At 48.5% G+C, this 17,661-nt stretch overlaps 5 protein-coding genes across 5 annotated transcripts; 3 read left to right on the forward strand and 2 right to left on the reverse strand.

Moving 5' to 3' along the window:
• Positions 1–357: 357 nt before the first annotated feature.
• FSST1_001111 (1,3-beta-glucan synthase) lies at positions 358–6,281 on the forward strand (the record flags this gene model as incomplete). The annotated part of the gene is made up of 3 exons (XM_083225095.1): positions 358–557; positions 608–5,890; positions 5,939–6,281. 3 exons carry the CDS (start codon positions 358–360, stop codon positions 6,279–6,281), a joined length of 5,826 nt encoding a protein of 1,941 aa, XP_083091293.1.
• A 940-nt stretch (positions 6,282–7,221) lies between these two features.
• Positions 7,222–8,944, forward strand: FSST1_001112 (serine C-palmitoyltransferase LCB1; the record flags this gene model as incomplete). The annotated part of the gene is made up of 4 exons (XM_083225106.1): positions 7,222–7,452; positions 7,518–7,618; positions 7,670–8,675; positions 8,732–8,944. The coding sequence occupies 4 exons, from the start codon at positions 7,222–7,224 to the stop codon at positions 8,942–8,944; spliced, it is 1,551 nt and encodes a 516-aa protein (XP_083091294.1).
• Positions 8,945–10,373: 1,429 nt separating this feature from the next.
• On the forward strand, positions 10,374–11,587 carry FSST1_001113 (glycoside hydrolase superfamily; the record flags this gene model as incomplete). The annotated part of the gene is made up of 3 exons (XM_083225118.1): positions 10,374–10,434; positions 10,484–10,508; positions 10,558–11,587. 3 exons carry the CDS (start codon positions 10,374–10,376, stop codon positions 11,585–11,587), a joined length of 1,116 nt encoding a protein of 371 aa, XP_083091295.1.
• A 1,059-nt stretch (positions 11,588–12,646) lies between these two features.
• Positions 12,647–14,014, reverse strand: FSST1_001114 (NYN domain-containing protein; the record flags this gene model as incomplete). Its single annotated transcript, XM_083225129.1, has 1 exon — positions 12,647–14,014. The coding sequence occupies one exon, from the start codon at positions 14,012–14,014 to the stop codon at positions 12,647–12,649; it is 1,368 nt and encodes a 455-aa protein (XP_083091296.1).
• Positions 14,015–15,311: 1,297 nt separating this feature from the next.
• FSST1_001115 (CBS domain-containing protein) lies at positions 15,312–17,034 on the reverse strand (the record flags this gene model as incomplete). The annotated part of the gene is made up of 3 exons (XM_083225140.1): positions 15,312–16,005; positions 16,055–16,518; positions 16,621–17,034. The coding sequence occupies 3 exons, from the start codon at positions 17,032–17,034 to the stop codon at positions 15,312–15,314; spliced, it is 1,572 nt and encodes a 523-aa protein (XP_083091297.1).
• Between the last annotated feature and the right edge of the window lie 627 nt (positions 17,035–17,661).

The following is a 17,661-nucleotide window of genomic DNA, read 5'->3' on the forward strand; positions in this document are numbered from 1 at the left end:
CGATCGAGACAACCCAAGCCGGTGAATCATTTTCCTGTGACTGGTTTGTCTTTTTTGAACCGGAATCGACGCTGAATTACATCCTTTTCTTTGGCCGTTCCGACCAAAGTCATTTCTCCCTCAGCCATTCGACGCTTTTTTGACGATCACATCTTGCAGTGCCGGTCACGCTTGTTCCTCCGCCTGATCTTGAATCAATCACGCTCGTTGATCACCCACATGTATATCCCTAGGTGAGTGGACAGCGTCTAATGACGGTCAGTTGTAACGCAGCTGCGGATCAACCACGACCCATTTACTAGCTATGAGAGAACGCGACTAATCATCCATCCTTCCAGATAATCCAATCAACTCAACATGTCGGGATATCCAGGTGGTGGTCAGCGCGACCACTACGATGATGGCTACGGCCATCCTCAGGGAGGTAACCAACAGCAAGGCGGAAACACGGACTCCTACTATCAAGACGATCAATACTACGATCAAGGCCATGATAACCGCGGTCAGAACCCCAACTCGAATAACAACAACAACAATGATGGGTATTATGATGAATCGTGAGTATTGCAGCCTGATCACCTCTGAAGACCTGACTAACTTCTCGCAGCGGTTATTACAACGCCGATGCCAACAACCCTTATCAAAATGATGGAGGCTATTACGACGGCCACGACCAGTATCAAGATGGTTACTATGATAATGGGCAGGGCGGCTACTACGACCAAGACTATGATCGTGGGTACCAGGGACAGGGTGCCCGTCAGGGCTCCGAAGAGGATTCTGAAACTTTTAGCGACTTCACTATGAGATCGGATATGGCTCGCGCTGCCGAGATGGATTACTACGGCCGGGGTGACGAACGTTACAACAGCTATAACGATGGGCAACGTGGTTATAGACCTCCCTCCTCACAAATTTCCTACGGGGGAAACCGCTCTTCTGGCGCATCGACCCCCAACTTTGGTATGGATTACGGCAATGCTCTACCTCCTGGCCAACGCTCCCGGGAGCCTTATCCTGCCTGGACCTCGGATGCACAGATTCCGTTGTCGAAGGAGGAGATCGAGGACATCTTTCTTGATTTGTGTTCCAAATTCGGCTTCCAGCGAGATAGCATGCGGAACGTCTACGACCATCTGATGATCCTCCTCGACTCCCGTGCCTCTCGAATGACACCAAATCAAGCTCTGCTCTCCCTTCACGCTGACTATATTGGCGGTGATAACGCCAACTTCCGCAAGTGGTACTTCGCCGCCCACCTGGATCTTGACGATGCCGTCGGATTTGCCAACGGTCTTGGAAAAGGCAGGAAGAAGAAGGGCAACAAGAAGAAGAAGAAGGACCCCGAGGCCAGCGAAGCCGAAACTCTACAAGATCTCGAAGGAGATGACAGCTTGGAGGCTGCCGAGTATCGCTGGAAGACCCGAATGAACAAGATGTCGCAGCATGACCGTGTCCGTCAAATCGCTTTGTATCTGCTCTGCTGGGGTGAAGCCAATCAGGTTCGCTTTATGCCCGAGTGCTTGTGTTTCATCTTCAAGTGTGCGGACGATTACCTTAATTCTCCCGCATGCCAAGCTCTCGTTGAGCCGGTGGAGGAGTTCACATTCCTCAACAACGTCATTACTCCTCTTTACCAATATCTGAGAGATCAAGGTTACGAGATCTCTGATGGAGTGTACGTTCGCCGCGAGCGTGATCACAAGAACATCATCGGTTATGATGATTGCAACCAGCTTTTCTGGTATCCTGAGGGTATCGATCGTCTTGTCCTCCACGATAAGAGTAAACTTGTGGATGTGCCACCTGCCGAGCGATACGTCAAGCTTAAGGATGTGAACTGGAAGAAGTGTTTCTTCAAGACCTACCGCGAATCTCGATCATGGTTTCATCTCCTGGTCAACTTCAACCGTATCTGGATCATTCATTTGACCATGTTCTGGTTCTACACCTCCCACAATGCCCCAAGTATCCTTGTTGGTCCCAAATACGAACAGCAGCTTAACCAGTCTCCGTCAACAGCTAAGCAGTTCTCTATCGTTGGCTTTGGTGGTGCTATTGCTTCTCTTATTCAGGTTCTTGCTACTCTCGCGGAGTGGGCATATGTACCCCGGAGATGGGCTGGTGCTCAGCATCTTACCAAGAAGCTCTTTTTCCTGATCTTTATTTTGGTACTGAACATTGCTCCTGGTGTTAAGGTTTTCTTTCTTGAAGGCGTTGGTGGGAAGAAGATTGACACCGCCATTGGTATTGTTCACTTTGTCATTGCCTTAATTACCTTCCTCTTCTTTTCCATCATGCCACTGGGCGGCCTTTTTGGCAGTTACCTGTCTACGAATAACAGGAAGTACGTTGCCAGTCAAACCTTCACTGCCAGTTGGCCCACGCTCCGCGGCAACGACATGGCAATGTCCTATGGACTTTGGGCCGTTGTCTTTGGTGTCAAGATGGGTGTCTCTTACATCTATTTGATTCTGTCCTTCCGTGATCCCATTCGATACTTGAATATCATGAACGTCGACTCATGTCAAGGAGACAAACTTCTGCTCGGGAACCAGCTTTGCAGATGGCACCCAACAATTGTTCTGGCCTTGATGGCATTCACAGATGTCATCTTTTTCTTCCTGGATACGTACCTATGGTATGTTCTTCTGAACACTGTCTTCTCGGTTGCCCGGTCCTTCTATATTGGATCCTCCATCTTGACGCCCTGGAGAAATGTATTCTCCCGTCTCCCCAAGCGTGTCTACTCCAAGATCCTTGCCACGACGGACATGGAGATTAAATACAAACCAAAGGTTCTCATTTCTCAAGTCTGGAACGCTATCGTCATCTCCATGTATCGTGAGCATCTCTTGGCTATCGAGCATGTTCAGAAACTGTTGTACCACCAAGTTCCTTCCGAGCAGGAGGGTAAGCGAACTCTGCGAGCCCCGACCTTCTTCATTTCCCAGGAAGATCATTCATTCAAGACGGAATATTTCCCTGCTTACAGTGAAGCCGAGCGTCGAATCTCATTCTTTGCCCAATCTCTGTCTACACCTATCCCGGAGCCTTTGCCTGTAGACAACATGCCAACATTCACTGTTATGATTCCTCACTACAGCGAGAAAATTCTTCTCTCGCTTCGTGAAATTATTCGAGAAGATGAACCTTACTCTCGAGTTACACTTTTGGAATACTTGAAGCAACTTCACCCTCATGAATGGGACTGCTTCGTCAAAGACACCAAGATTCTGGCTGATGAGACCTCTCAGATGAATGGAGAAACCGACAAGGACGAGAAGAACACCGCCAAGACCAAGATCGATGATTTGCCCTTTTACTGCATTGGATTTAAATCTTCTGCGCCTGAGTACACCCTGCGTACCCGTATCTGGGCCTCTCTTCGTTTCCAGACTCTGTACCGTACTATCTCTGGCTTCATGAACTACAGTCGTGCCATCAAACTCCTGTACCGCGTCGAAAACCCCGAGGTTGTGCAGATGTTCGGCGGCAACACTGACAAGCTTGAGCGCGAGCTTGAGCGTATGGCCCGTCGCAAATTTAAGATTGTCGTTTCCATGCAGAGATTCTCGAAGTTCAAGAAGGAGGAGATGGAAAACGCTGAATTCTTGCTTCGCGCTTATCCCGACCTCCAGATTGCTTATCTTGATGAAGAGCCCCCAGTTGCCGAAGGCGAAGAGCCTCGCTTGTATTCGGTTTTGATTGATGGTCACTCTGAAGTCATGGAGAACGGCATGCGACGTCCCAAGTTCCGCGTTCAGCTTTCTGGCAACCCCATTCTCGGTGACGGCAAGTCTGATAACCAGAACCACTCTATTATCTTCTACCGTGGTGAATACATCCAACTCATCGATGCCAACCAAGACAACTATCTGGAAGAGTGCCTCAAGATCCGCAGTGTTCTCGCTGAGTTCGAGGAGATGAAGACCGACAATGTATCTCCTTATACTCCTGGTGTCAAGAATGATGTTTCTGCACCTGTGGCTATTTTGGGTGCCCGTGAGTATATTTTCTCCGAGAATATTGGTATTCTGGGTGATATTGCCGCTGGAAAGGAACAAACCTTTGGTACACTCTTCGCTCGAACTATGGCACAGATTGGTGGCAAGCTTCATTACGGACATCCCGATTTCCTCAACGGTATCTTCATGACAACTCGTGGTGGTGTTTCCAAGGCCCAGAAGGGTCTTCACTTGAACGAAGATATTTACGCTGGTATGACTGCTCTCCTCCGTGGAGGGCGTATCAAGCAATGTGAATACTTTCAATGTGGTAAAGGTCGTGATTTGGGATTTGGCTCTGTTCTCAACTTCACAACCAAGATTGGTACTGGTATGGGTGAACAATTCTTGTCGCGCGAGTACTACTACCTGGGTACCCAACTGCCTCTGGATCGGTTCTTGTCGTTCTACTACGCCCATCCTGGTTTCCACTTGAACAACATGTTCATTATGTTTTCAGTCCAGATGTTCATGATTACTATGGTCAACCTTGGAGCTCTCCGTTATGAGACAATCCCCTGCGAATACAACCGAAACGTTCCCATCACCGATCCTCTTTATCCTACCGGCTGCGCCAACACTGATGCACTTACGGACTGGATTTACCGATGTATCGTGTCCATTCTTTTCGTTCTGTTCCTCTCTTTCATTCCCCTTATCGTCCAGGAACTTTCGGAACGTGGCATTTGGCGTGCTTTCATTCGATTGATGAAGCAATTCTGCTCTTTGTCGCTCATGTTCGAAGTCTTCGTCTGTCAGATCTATGCGAACTCTGTACAGCAGAATATTTCGTTCGGTGGTGCGCGATATATTGGTACAGGCCGTGGTTTCGCCACAGCACGTATTCCTTTTGGTGTCTTGTACTCTCGATTCGCTGGACCAGCTATTTACTTCGGCGCTCGTTTACTCATGATGCTTTTATTTGCAACCCTGACAGTCTGGAAGGGTGTCCTGATCTACTTCTGGATTACCCTTCTTGCGCTGACTATTTCCCCCTTCCTATACAACCCCCATCAATTCGCCTGGACAGACTTTTTCATCGATTACCGAGATTACCTTCGTTGGTTGTCGCGTGGTAATTCCCGCAGCCACGCTTCATCTTGGATCTCGTACTGTCGTCTTTCTCGAACTCGTCTTACTGGTTACAAACGCAAGACTCTTGGAGACCCATCTGCCAAAGCATCAGCTGATGTTCCTCGAGCTCCTTTCGCCAACATCTTCTTTAGTGAGATTTTCTCACCGTTGATGCTCGCTGTCGTGACAATTCTACCCTATCTTTTTGTCAATGCTCAAACCGGTGTTACACCAGCGAACAATCCAGAGGACAGGAATAAGATCAAGCCCACTCAATCGCTAATGCGGCTGCTTGTTATCGCTTTTGCGCCAGTTGCCGTCAATGCCGGCGTCTTAGCTGCTATGTTCGGCATGGCTTGTTGTATGGGACCTCTCCTCGGCATGTGTTGCAAGAAGTTTGGCAGTGTTCTCGCCGCTATTGCCCATGCAACTGCAGTGATCTTCCTTCTGATTTCTTTCGTGGGCATGTTCATTCTGGAGAGCTTCAACTTCACCCGCACTGTGGGCGGTATGATTGCTGTGATTTCGATCCAGCGTTTCTTTGTCAAGTTGATTGTTTCGACATGTCTCACTCGTGAGTTCAAGGGCGATGCTTCTAACATTGCCTTCTGGAGCGGAAAGTGGTACTCAATGGGATGGCACACAATCTCTCAGCCTGCTCGTGAGTTCCTTTGCAAGATTACTGAGCTGTCCATGTTCTCGGCCGATTTCGTCTTGGGCCACTGGCTGCTCTTTTTTATGGCGCCCGTCATCTTGATCCCCAAGGTTGACATGCTTCACTCAATGATGCTGTTCTGGCTCCGTCCCAGGTATGTATGCCCTATTGCGCCCCCATCAATGATACTAACAGTTTTCAGTCGACAAATTCGACCTCCCATCTACTCGATGAAACAGTCTAAGCTTAGGCGAAGACGTGTGATCCGTTATGCCATCCTCTATTTTACCCTCCTAGTCGTGTTCATAGCTCTCGTTGCTGGACCTGCTGTAGTTGGTAAACTCATGGGTGAATCACTCAGCAAGACTATTGAGAAGATGATTCCTCTGGAGGGACTTGTGCAGCCAAACTATCTTGATCATAACAACACAAACAGTACTTCGGTCACTGGTCTCAAGGATCCCGATTATACTGGCGCTGGCCTCACAATGACTGGTAGCAAGCGTGTCGCTGCATCGGCCACCGGCAAGATCAAGCTATTTTAAGCGAAAATCGCGGGAACAGGGCTCCCTTTTTGGAAACCCTCCAACAGTGTACTGGTGCTCTGTCTTTATGCACAGAACAAGTTATTAAAATGTCAAGTTTTTGTTTTTTTGTTTTCGTTTTTGCTTTTCAGTTCAGTACCTAGCACAGGTGGATGGATGCGTGTGTAAACACTTCGAGTTTTATAGAAGCGGAAGGGGACGAGATAAGGAGAGAAGAGGTCGGCAACACAAGTTAGACCTGTCATTCACTGGCTGAACCGGGCTGGTCTGTTTTATTGGCACGAAGGCGCACCTTTTTTCTTTAAAAATATTCTAATGTGTACAATGAAAGGAAGCAACACATGGCAGAAACTTTAGACTTACATGCAAACAATGCCTTTTTTCATTCTTTTCAATTTTTGACACAAGTCAAAGCCTCATTTTGTTGTCCATATCAGATCTGTGAAGCGATTGATGTTGCCTTACACATCATGACTGTTTTGATCGACTATATTCCATGATTTATTTCCATGGTAGCTTACCAGTAACTTGTACTTGTGTTTGCGTATTTCACCCGACGTCTCCGGTCTATCCGATCACTGGAGTGGATGGCCCGTCTTACTGGAGCTCAGGTACCCGTCGAGCCCCTGTAAATTATGAATGTTAGCGACTAATCGTGCAGCCAATCACAGGCTCTCGGCAGCTTGACTCGGTATACCTTAGGAGGATCCTGGCGGCCCCTTTGTTGACCCATGGTGACAACGCAATTAATTTACAGGCCATCACTTTCAAAAAAGAGGTCCGTTAATGTTTACTCAAACTCCCTTCTGACATCCACTTACAAGGTCAAAGATACCAAACTGACCCTTCCATAATAAGAAGCACGATACGAGACGAGACGAGACGAAACAGGAAAGGAAATTCGAAGCGGTTGACGATAACGACGAAAACATTAAGGACGATGGAACTCGATACCCTTCAAGCCAGACTGGGCGACATCATTGAGCAAGCCTCAGTCTACTTCCACAAAGTGCCTGGCTCCGCCGTGTTCCTTCGCTATATCAAGTCGAGTTATCAGAATGACCCCGTGCGATCTGCCATTGAGGCCGTGCTGCTACTCTTCTTCGTTCGCTACCTCCTGTCACCATCTTACTCGACGCATAAGCAGAACTATGTCAAGCTGAGGGAGGACGTAAGATCACTTTAAGGTCAACAAGGGTTTTCAGAAACAGGATGCTAACTTTGGTTGCGTTGTAGGAAATCGAAGAGCTGATTGATGATTGGCAACCCGAGCCTCTCGTCGAGGAGCAAACCGCTTTCGAAGCTAGCGAAACTGAACGCCTCCCCGTCCTCGTTGGGTGAGCATAATTGCCTTCATGTCAGAATCAACATCTAATGTCTTTTAATAGTCCGACCGGTCCTAAATCGAAACTCGCTAACGGCCGAACTGTGACCAACCTCGCATCGTACAACTTCTATAATTTCAATGGCAATGACCAAATCAAGGAAAAGGCGATTCAGGTCCTACGCACCTACGGTGTTGGCCCTTGCGGCCCTCCCCAGTTCTACGGCACTCAGGACGTTCATATGAAGACCGAAGCTGATATCGCCGCGTACCTGGGTACTGAGGGTTGTATCGTCTACGCTCAGGCTTTCAGCACCATCTCCAGTGTTATTCCCTCTTTCTGCAAGCGTGGCGATGTCATCATCGCTGATCGAAACGTCAACTTCTCCATCCGTAAAGGTCTTGAGCAATCGCGAAGCACAATCCGCTGGTTTGAACACAATGATATGGACGATCTGCAAGACGTGATGAAAGCTGTTGCCAAGGAGCAGGCCAACGCTAAGAAGCTTACTCGCCGTTTCGTCGTGACTGAGGGTCTGTTTGAGCTTTCGGGTGATTCCATCGATCTGCCGCGCCTGGTTGAGCTCAAGGAGAAGTACAAGTTCCGTGTTATTCTGGACGAAACCTGGTCTTTTGGTGTTCTTGGCCGCACCGGTCGTGGCATCACTGAGGCGCAGAACGTGGATCCTCAGCAAGTTGACATGATCATTGGCTCTCTCGCTGGACCCCTCTGTGCTGGTGGTGGTTTCTGTGCTGGTCCCAAAGACGTCGTTGAGCATCAGCGTATTACCTCTTCCGCCTACACCTTCTCCGCCGCTCTCCCCGCCATGTTGGCCGTCACTGCCAGCGAGACACTCAACCTGCTTCAGTCCAACCCCGACATCCTGTCCCAGTCACGCGAGAATATCAAGGCTATGAAGGCGCAACTCGATCCCCGTAGCGACTGGGTCTACTGCCCTAGCGACCCTGAGAACCCTATCATGCTTCTTGTCCTCAAGCCTGAAGTTGTCGCTGCACGAAAGCTAGAATTGGAAGACCAGGAGCGAATTCTGTGTGACTGTGTTGAAGAGGTACGTGCTATTAGTGACATGACTAAAATAGGAACAACAGACTAACTTGCAGAAAGACACTTGCCAATGGCGTTTTGATCACGAGGACCAAGACCAGGCCGTATTCCCACACTGTCAAGCCCAAGGATGGCGCCTGGTTCGCGCAGCCTGCTCTGCGAATTTGCGTTACGTCAGCGCTTTCAAAGAAGGATGTCGAGAAGGCTGGTGTCACCATTCGACATGCCATCACCAAGGTTATGACCCGCAAGACGAGTACCAAGACGGTTTAAACCAGGGACCTTGGGGGCTGTTAATTTTGATGACAATAGAAAGATGGTCCAGTTTACGTTGCATTTACGAACACAGTCGATAGGGTGTCGGGTTACTCTGAGACCTGCTGATTATGGATGGAATACCAGGCAGGACAATAGAGGAGACGCACACGATAATCTACACATTGGCAGGTAGCCATTCAGCAAGCTAATGATTAATAGATGCGGCTTTGTATGCCGACATTGAATAAGTTTCACCACCGTGGTTTCAGTCGCTATATTCGAAAGCAAGTGTTGACCGTATTGTCTTCGGCTTGTGTGATAACATTACTAAAGGGGGCGGAATAGAGAGTTGAAGCAAACAGATCGCTCTTTTCGAGGACATGATTTTGGTGAGGAAGTAGAAAAATTTAGAATATGCGTGTCTCGGACATCCCTTGCGAAGTCACGCCGATGCTGCGACCCTAAATCACAAAAGTGGTTTAATCTAACGAAAGAAGCCAAGACTACACATGCAGAAGAGACAGAGAAGGAGGCTGTTTCATACCTACCTACCTAGGTAGGTAGTTAGTCGGGAATATGAGAAACCGGGAACCTTTTCAGCTCGTAACTTGACTGTGATGTGTCTCAGTTACTACATTCCTGGGGAGATTACGAGGTTTGACATTACGCGGTATGGTAGGAAAGCAACTCATTCCAAACAGTTAACAGCGTTGTGGTCTCGTATTGTGATTCATTTTAAGGTTATGCTTCCGGGAGTTCCTACGAAATATGATGCCGCGATGTGTTTTCTCAGCGAATGTCTGCGTGCGTCTCAGGTCGAGGACTAATGATGAATGGCAGAATAAGGATGCGAGGGGGGTTTGTAAACAAGGCATTTCTCGTGGGTTTCAGAACGGATAGGAACGATTAAGGTGAAGAGTGTCTCTCTCGTCTCTTCCAGGTTCAGACTTGAACTTCCCGGTGGTTCAGGTGCAGACCATCCAGTTGTACCTTCCTTCAGACCACACATATTGCCTCGTGTTGTTCTGTCCTTCCTGTCTTGTACCAGCTAACTATAGGTACTCGACTTGCCATTCTTTTATCTTCCAGTGTTGAGCAGCCACTTCCTCCCTTGTTTCGAATTCCCCTTTCACCTTTATATCCATCACTTCTTCCTCTTTTTTTCTTTTCTCCATTCACTCTTCAACCTTTTCTAATTTCATTAGCTTTCCTAACACTATTCACTCTTTCTTCTTCTTCTTCTTCTTTATCTTCCAGACACTCTTTTATCTGATTCCTCTTCGTCCTTTGATAGCGGGTTATTCAGTCCCGTCTTATACATTCATTTTCTCTCCAATCACCAACCTCGTAACAACTATATTTGAGCTCTTTTTGGTAGCTCGTCCACTCTCTGATACTCCCTTTGAAACACCCGACATACAGACCGAAATATCTTATTATCAACATGAAACGTTTCTTCACTTCGGCGGTGGCTATGGCGGCGGCTGTTGCTGCTGTCCCTGTTGGTAAGTACCCTCGCGGCGAGCGACAACTCCAAACTGACCGTAACTGTAGGCCGACCACTTATTAGACGAGAGCCGTACGCTACTCCCATATCGTTTCCAGAATACTGACTTACACCGTGGTAGGGTTACCACTATCACGCTTACTGCGGCTTCTACTTACACCCAAGTCGTCGCTCCAGCCACTCCGGCACCCATTATCCCAACCGGAACGGCGACCTTTCCAGGAACCCCTGTACCTGTGCCTGACGACCCGAAACCACCCAAGGGTAGTGGATCTAAACTTCCATGTGTCAATTGCAGCCCGAGCGTTTCTTCTGGCTCGGGCAGCTCTGGAAGTTCCGGAGGTTCAAGAGGCTCTAAATCCCCCGGCATTTCCTACGCTCCGTACCGTGGCGATCACCAGTGTAAGAGCGGAGATGAGATCAAGCAGGATATTTCTGAACTTGCGGGCACCTACTCCCTCCTCCGTATTTACGGCACCGAGTGCGACCAAGTTTCCAAGATCTACCCATGTGCCAAGGCCAACGGCATGAAGCTGTTCCTCGGTATTTGGGATATCAGAGACGTCCAAAGCGAAGCACAGTTGATCATTGACGCTATCGGTAGCGATTGGGATATTGTAGACACCATCAGCGTCGGAAACGAACTCGTCAACAACAACGCTGCAACTCCTGCACAGGTCCTCGCCGCGGTCGACGAAGCTCGTGCGATCCTAAAAGCCGCTGGATACAACGGCCCTGTCCTGACTGTTGATACGTTTGTGGCTGTCCAGGAACACCCAGAACTTTGTGAAAAGAGCGAGTACTGTGCAATCAACGCCCATGCCTTCTTTGACCCCCACACATCTGCCGATGGTGCTGGCAAGTGGCTCTCCGACACCGTCCAAGTCGTCAAGTCGAAGTTATCCAGCGACAAGCGCGTTGTGGTCTGTGAGACTGGCTGGCCCACAAAGGGTGATAGCAATGGTAAGGCTGTTCCTGGATTGACTCAACAGGGGTCAGCTCTCAAGGCCATCAGAGAAGCATTTTCCGAGCACCCTGATGACCTCATTCTTTTCTCTGCTTTCAATGACCATTGGAAGAAGCCAGAACCTGCAACCTTCCATGCTGAACAGTATTGGGGTATCGACGGCAAGGACTCGACTTCTGAGTAGAGTATAGCTCGAAGATTTGTCGTGTCAGCTAAGCCTTCGTATCTTTGAACGGTTTGCAGCCCGCCTTTTGTTGTGAAACATCATTCGATTTGGTGTCTTTCTATATTGCTTTTTGTTATTGTTATTGTTTCGTGGCCACGGAAGCCGAGTACCTTGGGTTATCGCAGGACTATGCATGTTTGGTACTTGGCAAGAGCATTTCGGAGGATTGTCTACTTCTTATCGGGTTTCAACTGCCTGGTTATATCACCTGGCTGTCTTGTTTCACGAGCTTGAGAAGACTTGTCTAGTATTTGTATGTATTGAAACGTGTTTTTATTGTGATGCCATTCCTCTTGATGATTGGACAATGTAGTCATTCTCGGCATTGCCTTGGAGTGAGTGGCAAGATGTATATCTGTACATGTATGAATTTGTTCAATTCTGGGGGTATACTGTTGTGGCTGCGCTCTTCCCTTGTTAAAGATTGATGGTGTCCCGCCATAAAATAAACAAGTTTGTCCAAGGATGGAAAGCTGTCTGCATAACTGACCACACATGTTCTTTATCCGTTCATCATTAAACCCTCATGATGTATCAGTAATGCTGTAAACCAATCCACAAATAGCCGACCAGCTATGTATGCTAGTCATTGTAACGATCTTTAACGTCGCTGTTTTTCGTATCATCTTTCACATGCCAGATCATGTCACGACTGTAACTTAATTGTACGTAAAAGAAGTTTCGTGTTCATGCCAAAAATTAGCCAAACAAAAGGGAATGAGGCACGTCGAGTGAAGATGAATAGGGACCGTCACTGAAAATTGACATAAACCCCGGAGAGGGATTTCAGACACTGGATGAATAAATACATCCAATGATTGAGTTTTGAACAAAAAGTAAAGAAAGTCCAAAAGTCTCGCATGAACCAGCGATCCAAAGCCCTTGATCCATTGATATCTGATAAATGACAAAACCTGGTTTGTTCCATCCTTGTAGAGGTGTGGTCAAACAGGCGCCTCGATCAAATTCCTATCAAGCTGCCCGACATTTTTCAGACGGAGCCGCGACAGGATGAGTTTAACAGATCCAGAGCTCATCAACAAACTGATCGAGTTCAATAATACGAAATCGAGAACCGATGGTGTTATCCTTGAGCAGCGCATTCCATGCGGACGAAAGACTTGCTTTCCAGGACACAACCTCAACACTCCAGCCCATTTTCAGGGCGCGTTGGGTATACGCGAGAAAGCCATCCGAGTATTTGGCCGGCCGGGCATCCCCAGTGGCAATAACAAGTGTGCCTGGCATCTCGAAATACTGCATAACAGATTCACCAATTCGGATTTGAAGTGTTTCGTCAACCATATCCTCGACATAGCGAAAACCGCCAGTCTCGAAGGTGGTGTGGTCGTTGGAACCAGACTGCTCAGCACGACGACTACGAAGGTCGACTCGATATCCAAGGTCTTTCAGCTCCTGAATGAAAGGAGGCTCACCCCGATCGGGACGCATGGAACAGCCTACATTGAGCCATTCAGCGTAGCGATCACGGGTAAGAAGTTCGTGGAAAAAAGAGAGGTTCATTTGAGGAAGTGGTACGAAGCGCGAAGATTCGGGAATGCCAAATCTGGCTCTCAAGGCTTTTTGGAAGCCGATAACGATGTTGGACATGTCAATGAAGACGTGAATTCCGTTGTCTGCAATAGTAGAAAAGTCTTTGCAGATCATAGAGTCGACGATACGCTCATGGACCAGTTTACCCATAAGACTTTCATGTTTAGCCGAGGCTGACAGCACATTACTGTGAATTTCAGAGACGGGACCGTATTTGAAAGGCTGATACGAGAGAACATGTTTAACCGATTCTGGTCGAACACCATCCCAAACCACCACTCTAGGTTCAGAATTACCCCTTGAATGAGACCTTTCCTTTGTCTTCACAAACCTGGCCTTGCTCTTCTTACTCTCAACGAAATGATTGAGAGGAGACTCATTGGAGCTTGGCGGCGTTGAAGCAGTGGTTGAATATGAGGCGACAGGCAAGACATCAGTGTCAGAGCCCCCGCCGGCCTCTGAATCGGTGATTGGGTCGAAGATTGGTCCGGTCAAGGTGTTGGGGACATCAACGGCTTTGATGATTGATACTGAATCGGGGGATGTTTTCAGTATCGAGACCGGCTGTGCCTTTACGGAGGCAACTGGCAGCTGATACCGGGGCGTCCCATTATCTTTGAGGCGAAGTTGCTCAAAGAGTCTCTTAAAATTTCCAAGCACGGGGGGCGACTCGGAGTTCTTGGTGATCTTCGGAGAGGCCCAATCCGCAAGGCTTTGCGAATTCAAACGTGAAAAGTCGCCAAGCTTGAACAAGCCATCATGGCCGATATTTGTGGCGCCCGGCGGCTCGTGAAGAGGGTCATCTGTTGAAGTTGTCGTTGTAGATGCCATAGTGACTATCGAAAGCGGCCGTGCACATGGAGGCGTATTTTATGTTGAGGGCAATACTGGTGATGTACTCACGTCTTGGATAGACGCGAGCTGGCCCGTGAAGGATACCCAGAAAATTGATAACGTTACTCGTAGGGTAAAGTCCTGAAGAACTCGGATACTGCAAAAACGTAGTGGGAGGCAAGAAAGATATCGATAGGCCAATTTGCCACAGTCAAGCTGAGCGTAGGCCAAGATGCAAGAAGAGCAGAAATTGGAGCTGGAACCACGAAATATAGTATGGACTAGTTACAAGTCCACAACATAGTCCGAATTGATGTTAAATAAAGATGCAATGCGTAAGATTTTGCCGCTTGAGCGAAGCCAGAATCGATGATGCGTAGCTTTCGGCAAGATGGAGCTATCGAAAGTCTCACGATGCCAAAAAGAAGTACAATTAATGACTGAATGAGAAAACAAGGATAACAAGAAGAAGGAGATGATAGTGATGATGAAACATATAAAGACAGAGATGAGAGAAAAACCGACGAGAAGAAGAATAAAAGGAAGAGGATACAAGACTACCTAAGACGTTGGGCGTTGATGTGATATGGAGGAAGTTCAAAGTTGGTGATGAGAGTGGAGATGATGATGAGTCAATTTGGTGATGCGCTGGACGTGGACGGACGGATGGACTGGACTGAACTGGGACTGGACTGAATTGGGACTGGACTGAACTGGCGGGGGGGCACTGTTGATGCTCCCGGGATCTGATCCGATGTGGCGAGCTCTTGGCCAATCAAACTGTGCCAAACGTGGCCATTAAGGGTCTTGCACTTCATGTAGGTAGATTAAAGATTTGCCACTCTCAACGTTAATCCAAGAAGTGATTGGTTCAGTAGCTGTTCGATCTTGCAGAAGAATTGATTGATTGATTAATCAACTGGACCTCCTTTACCCAGAATGTTCGCTATGGAGCGGCGATTTGTCAAATTTCTATCTCGACTTGCCGTTGTGTGCCGAAGTAAGTTACTGCTCTTCCTTTCCACCCCACAAGGCAATATCGTCAAGAGGAACAATGCCAATATGCGGGAAACGTGGCTATAAACACTGGCCATGCCCCAAACAAAAGAAACCTGTACCCCCAAGAACGCGCTGCGTGATCCATTTACAGTCCGAGTCGGTAATAGCTTCTGTATAAATGAGCATCAAATCCGACTCAGTATCTCATCGTCTCTTTGTGACTGACAACTTGCTACGAGATATCTTCCGGTTAAGACTATGCATTGAATCACATACTTGATATGTTTCGCTTTTATTATCGCCGGAAGTCAATGCTTGCTCGGTGTGAGTCGATACTGGGCCGCACTGAGCTGCTTGAGCTTCGCCTTCGCCGCGCTCGTTCCTCGTTAGGGTCAGCAGGGTGTAGACCCGTTGACTTTGCAAACATGTTCAGAACATCGGTCAACGAGATGACACCAGTGAGTCTGCCCGACAGGCGAGCACCAGCCATGGCAGAGGCTGGTACAGCTGCGGTAGGGACTGGCGACGCAGGCACAGCAGCAGTAGGCACGGGCGATGGAGGTGCAGCATGAGTGGATGTCGATGCAGGCGCAGCCGGAGGTGGATGCGTTGGGGTCGTAAAAGATTGAGGCCCCATTAGGGGCGTAGCAGGAGCCGATGGTGAGGGTGATGCCGACTCGACCACCCACATCCTGTGCGACCGAGTCGCAACAAGCTTGGCAACGGTATGAGCCAGCGTCGAGTAGGGATTGACGTAAAATACAGGAAAAGCGTCGCGCCCATGTTCGACTCCTCGCTCGTTAAGAATCACTGAGATGAAATTCATGCACGATGAGTTGAGCAAGTGAGCGTTAGAACTCTTGGTCAAGTGCCGAACATCTTTGGTCGAAATATTGCCAACGACGTTCAGGCCGTTATCTACAACAGCCACACTTGTGAGGCCTTCATTGTGCATAAGTGTAAGGGCTTCCGACAATGGTGCATCAGAGCTATCGCCAGTTAGTATTGAGTTCCGTCCAGGGTCATGTTGCAACTAACTTGACAGAGACGATGTCCTTGGTACCTACACCTAAATCACGAAGCATAGCAGGATACAGCCGATCGATAGAGGGGAAATTGACGCCCTCATTCCAGAAGAACTCGACAATTCGAAGTTGGCTTGCGATGCCAACAACTTCGCCACTAGTGGCTGTCACCAGGAGACGATGAATGCCACTGCCTAGAATCTGAATAGCTTGGGCGAGCTTCTCCTCGCTGGGCAGCGCAACAAGGGATTCCTTGCGGAATAAAGGAAAGACGTCTCGTAAAGGAATCTGACCACCTTCCTGAGCTTTGGCCAAGATGGAATTGAAAAGTTCAACTTGATCGTCCTCTGGTTTGGCCAGACCGACGACAACAAGCAGATATACGTTAAGGTCGGTGTAGTCGAATGTGGAGACGGCGGTGTGAGTAGAGGCATCCTCACGCACCAGGACAACGTTTGTATGACTTTTAACAAGTTCCTACAAAATTAGTGTTAGCATAACTGCCAGTTGCTAGGAAGTAATGTGACCGCTTTCGAAGTCTGCCCTTTTGACACGACTTTCACGAAGCTATAGGCTTACCTTTGTGGCTTCCTCGACGCTAGTGTCAAACTCGACCCATTTTATGTCGTCTGGAGACACAAGCTCTCCAACAGATACATCCCGCCAATCACGGCCAGCAAATTTGGGGTTGGCGTGCTTGTTTCCGGCTGGAGGGTGGCTCAGAAGCTCCTGAAGAGCAGCCTGTGTGAAAGAAGGATGTCGCTGAGATCGTGGTGAGGACGGCGCATTTCGCAGGTTCTCAGCAAAGCTCTGGCGATGGGCGGAAATGGAGCTTGGCCCAGAACCTGCGGATATGGAAACAGACGGAGATCGCTGGGAAAGAGTAGGCGGCTTTTGTGATGATGATGAACCCGAGGCAGCACTGTTTAGACTAGTTGAACTGGTTGCGCGGGTGTCCTTGAGCTCGCGAGAGGAGCTGGGTGAGGGGTCCATGATTGGAGATTCGTTCACGAACAGCTGATGAATTGGACGATAAGAGGAGCTTTCCAGATCGGTCTAAGCAGAGGCGAAGGTAAAGCGCGGCCTCGGTAGAGTATCTAAGGAGACCTTTGCCAAGTGAAAGCAGTAGATTGATTGTGAGATGGCAATAAAATGCTTTGTCGCAACACTTGACAGATGAGACGATGATTGTGCCACAGAGATGAACGACAGAGGGGAGGGCGCAGAACGGCCGGACGATCTGGATAAAAGTTGATAAGCAAGGGTCATAAACTAAGTACTCGAGTGTCAAGATATAAAAAGTCAGACAGACATTCGCCAAGTGAACGAACGATATTTGAGAGATGGATAGATGCAGTAGAATGGTTTCCTGAGGCGAAGGTTGTTCTGGAGACAGGAGACAGGACGTACAGTCGCGAGGGGCACGAGGTTAGGTACATGGTGACGGGAGTGGGCGGGGGAAAGATGATGACATAGCACCTGGACTACTGTCCATGGTAGTGGAGTGCCCCGCGATGCTGGGGACCTCAATGTTCAGTGCTGGCCCTGCTGGGTGTTATAATCGGATGAGGGGCTAATGCATTTCCTATTCTTGCACGAGTGAATGTATGATAGCAAACT

The sequence above is a fragment of the Fusarium sambucinum genome, chromosome IV (genome assembly GCF_050947815.1).
Source record: "Fusarium sambucinum isolate potato_lamoka chromosome IV, whole genome shotgun sequence".
NCBI classification, from domain to species: domain Eukaryota; kingdom Fungi; phylum Ascomycota; class Sordariomycetes; order Hypocreales; family Nectriaceae; genus Fusarium; species Fusarium sambucinum.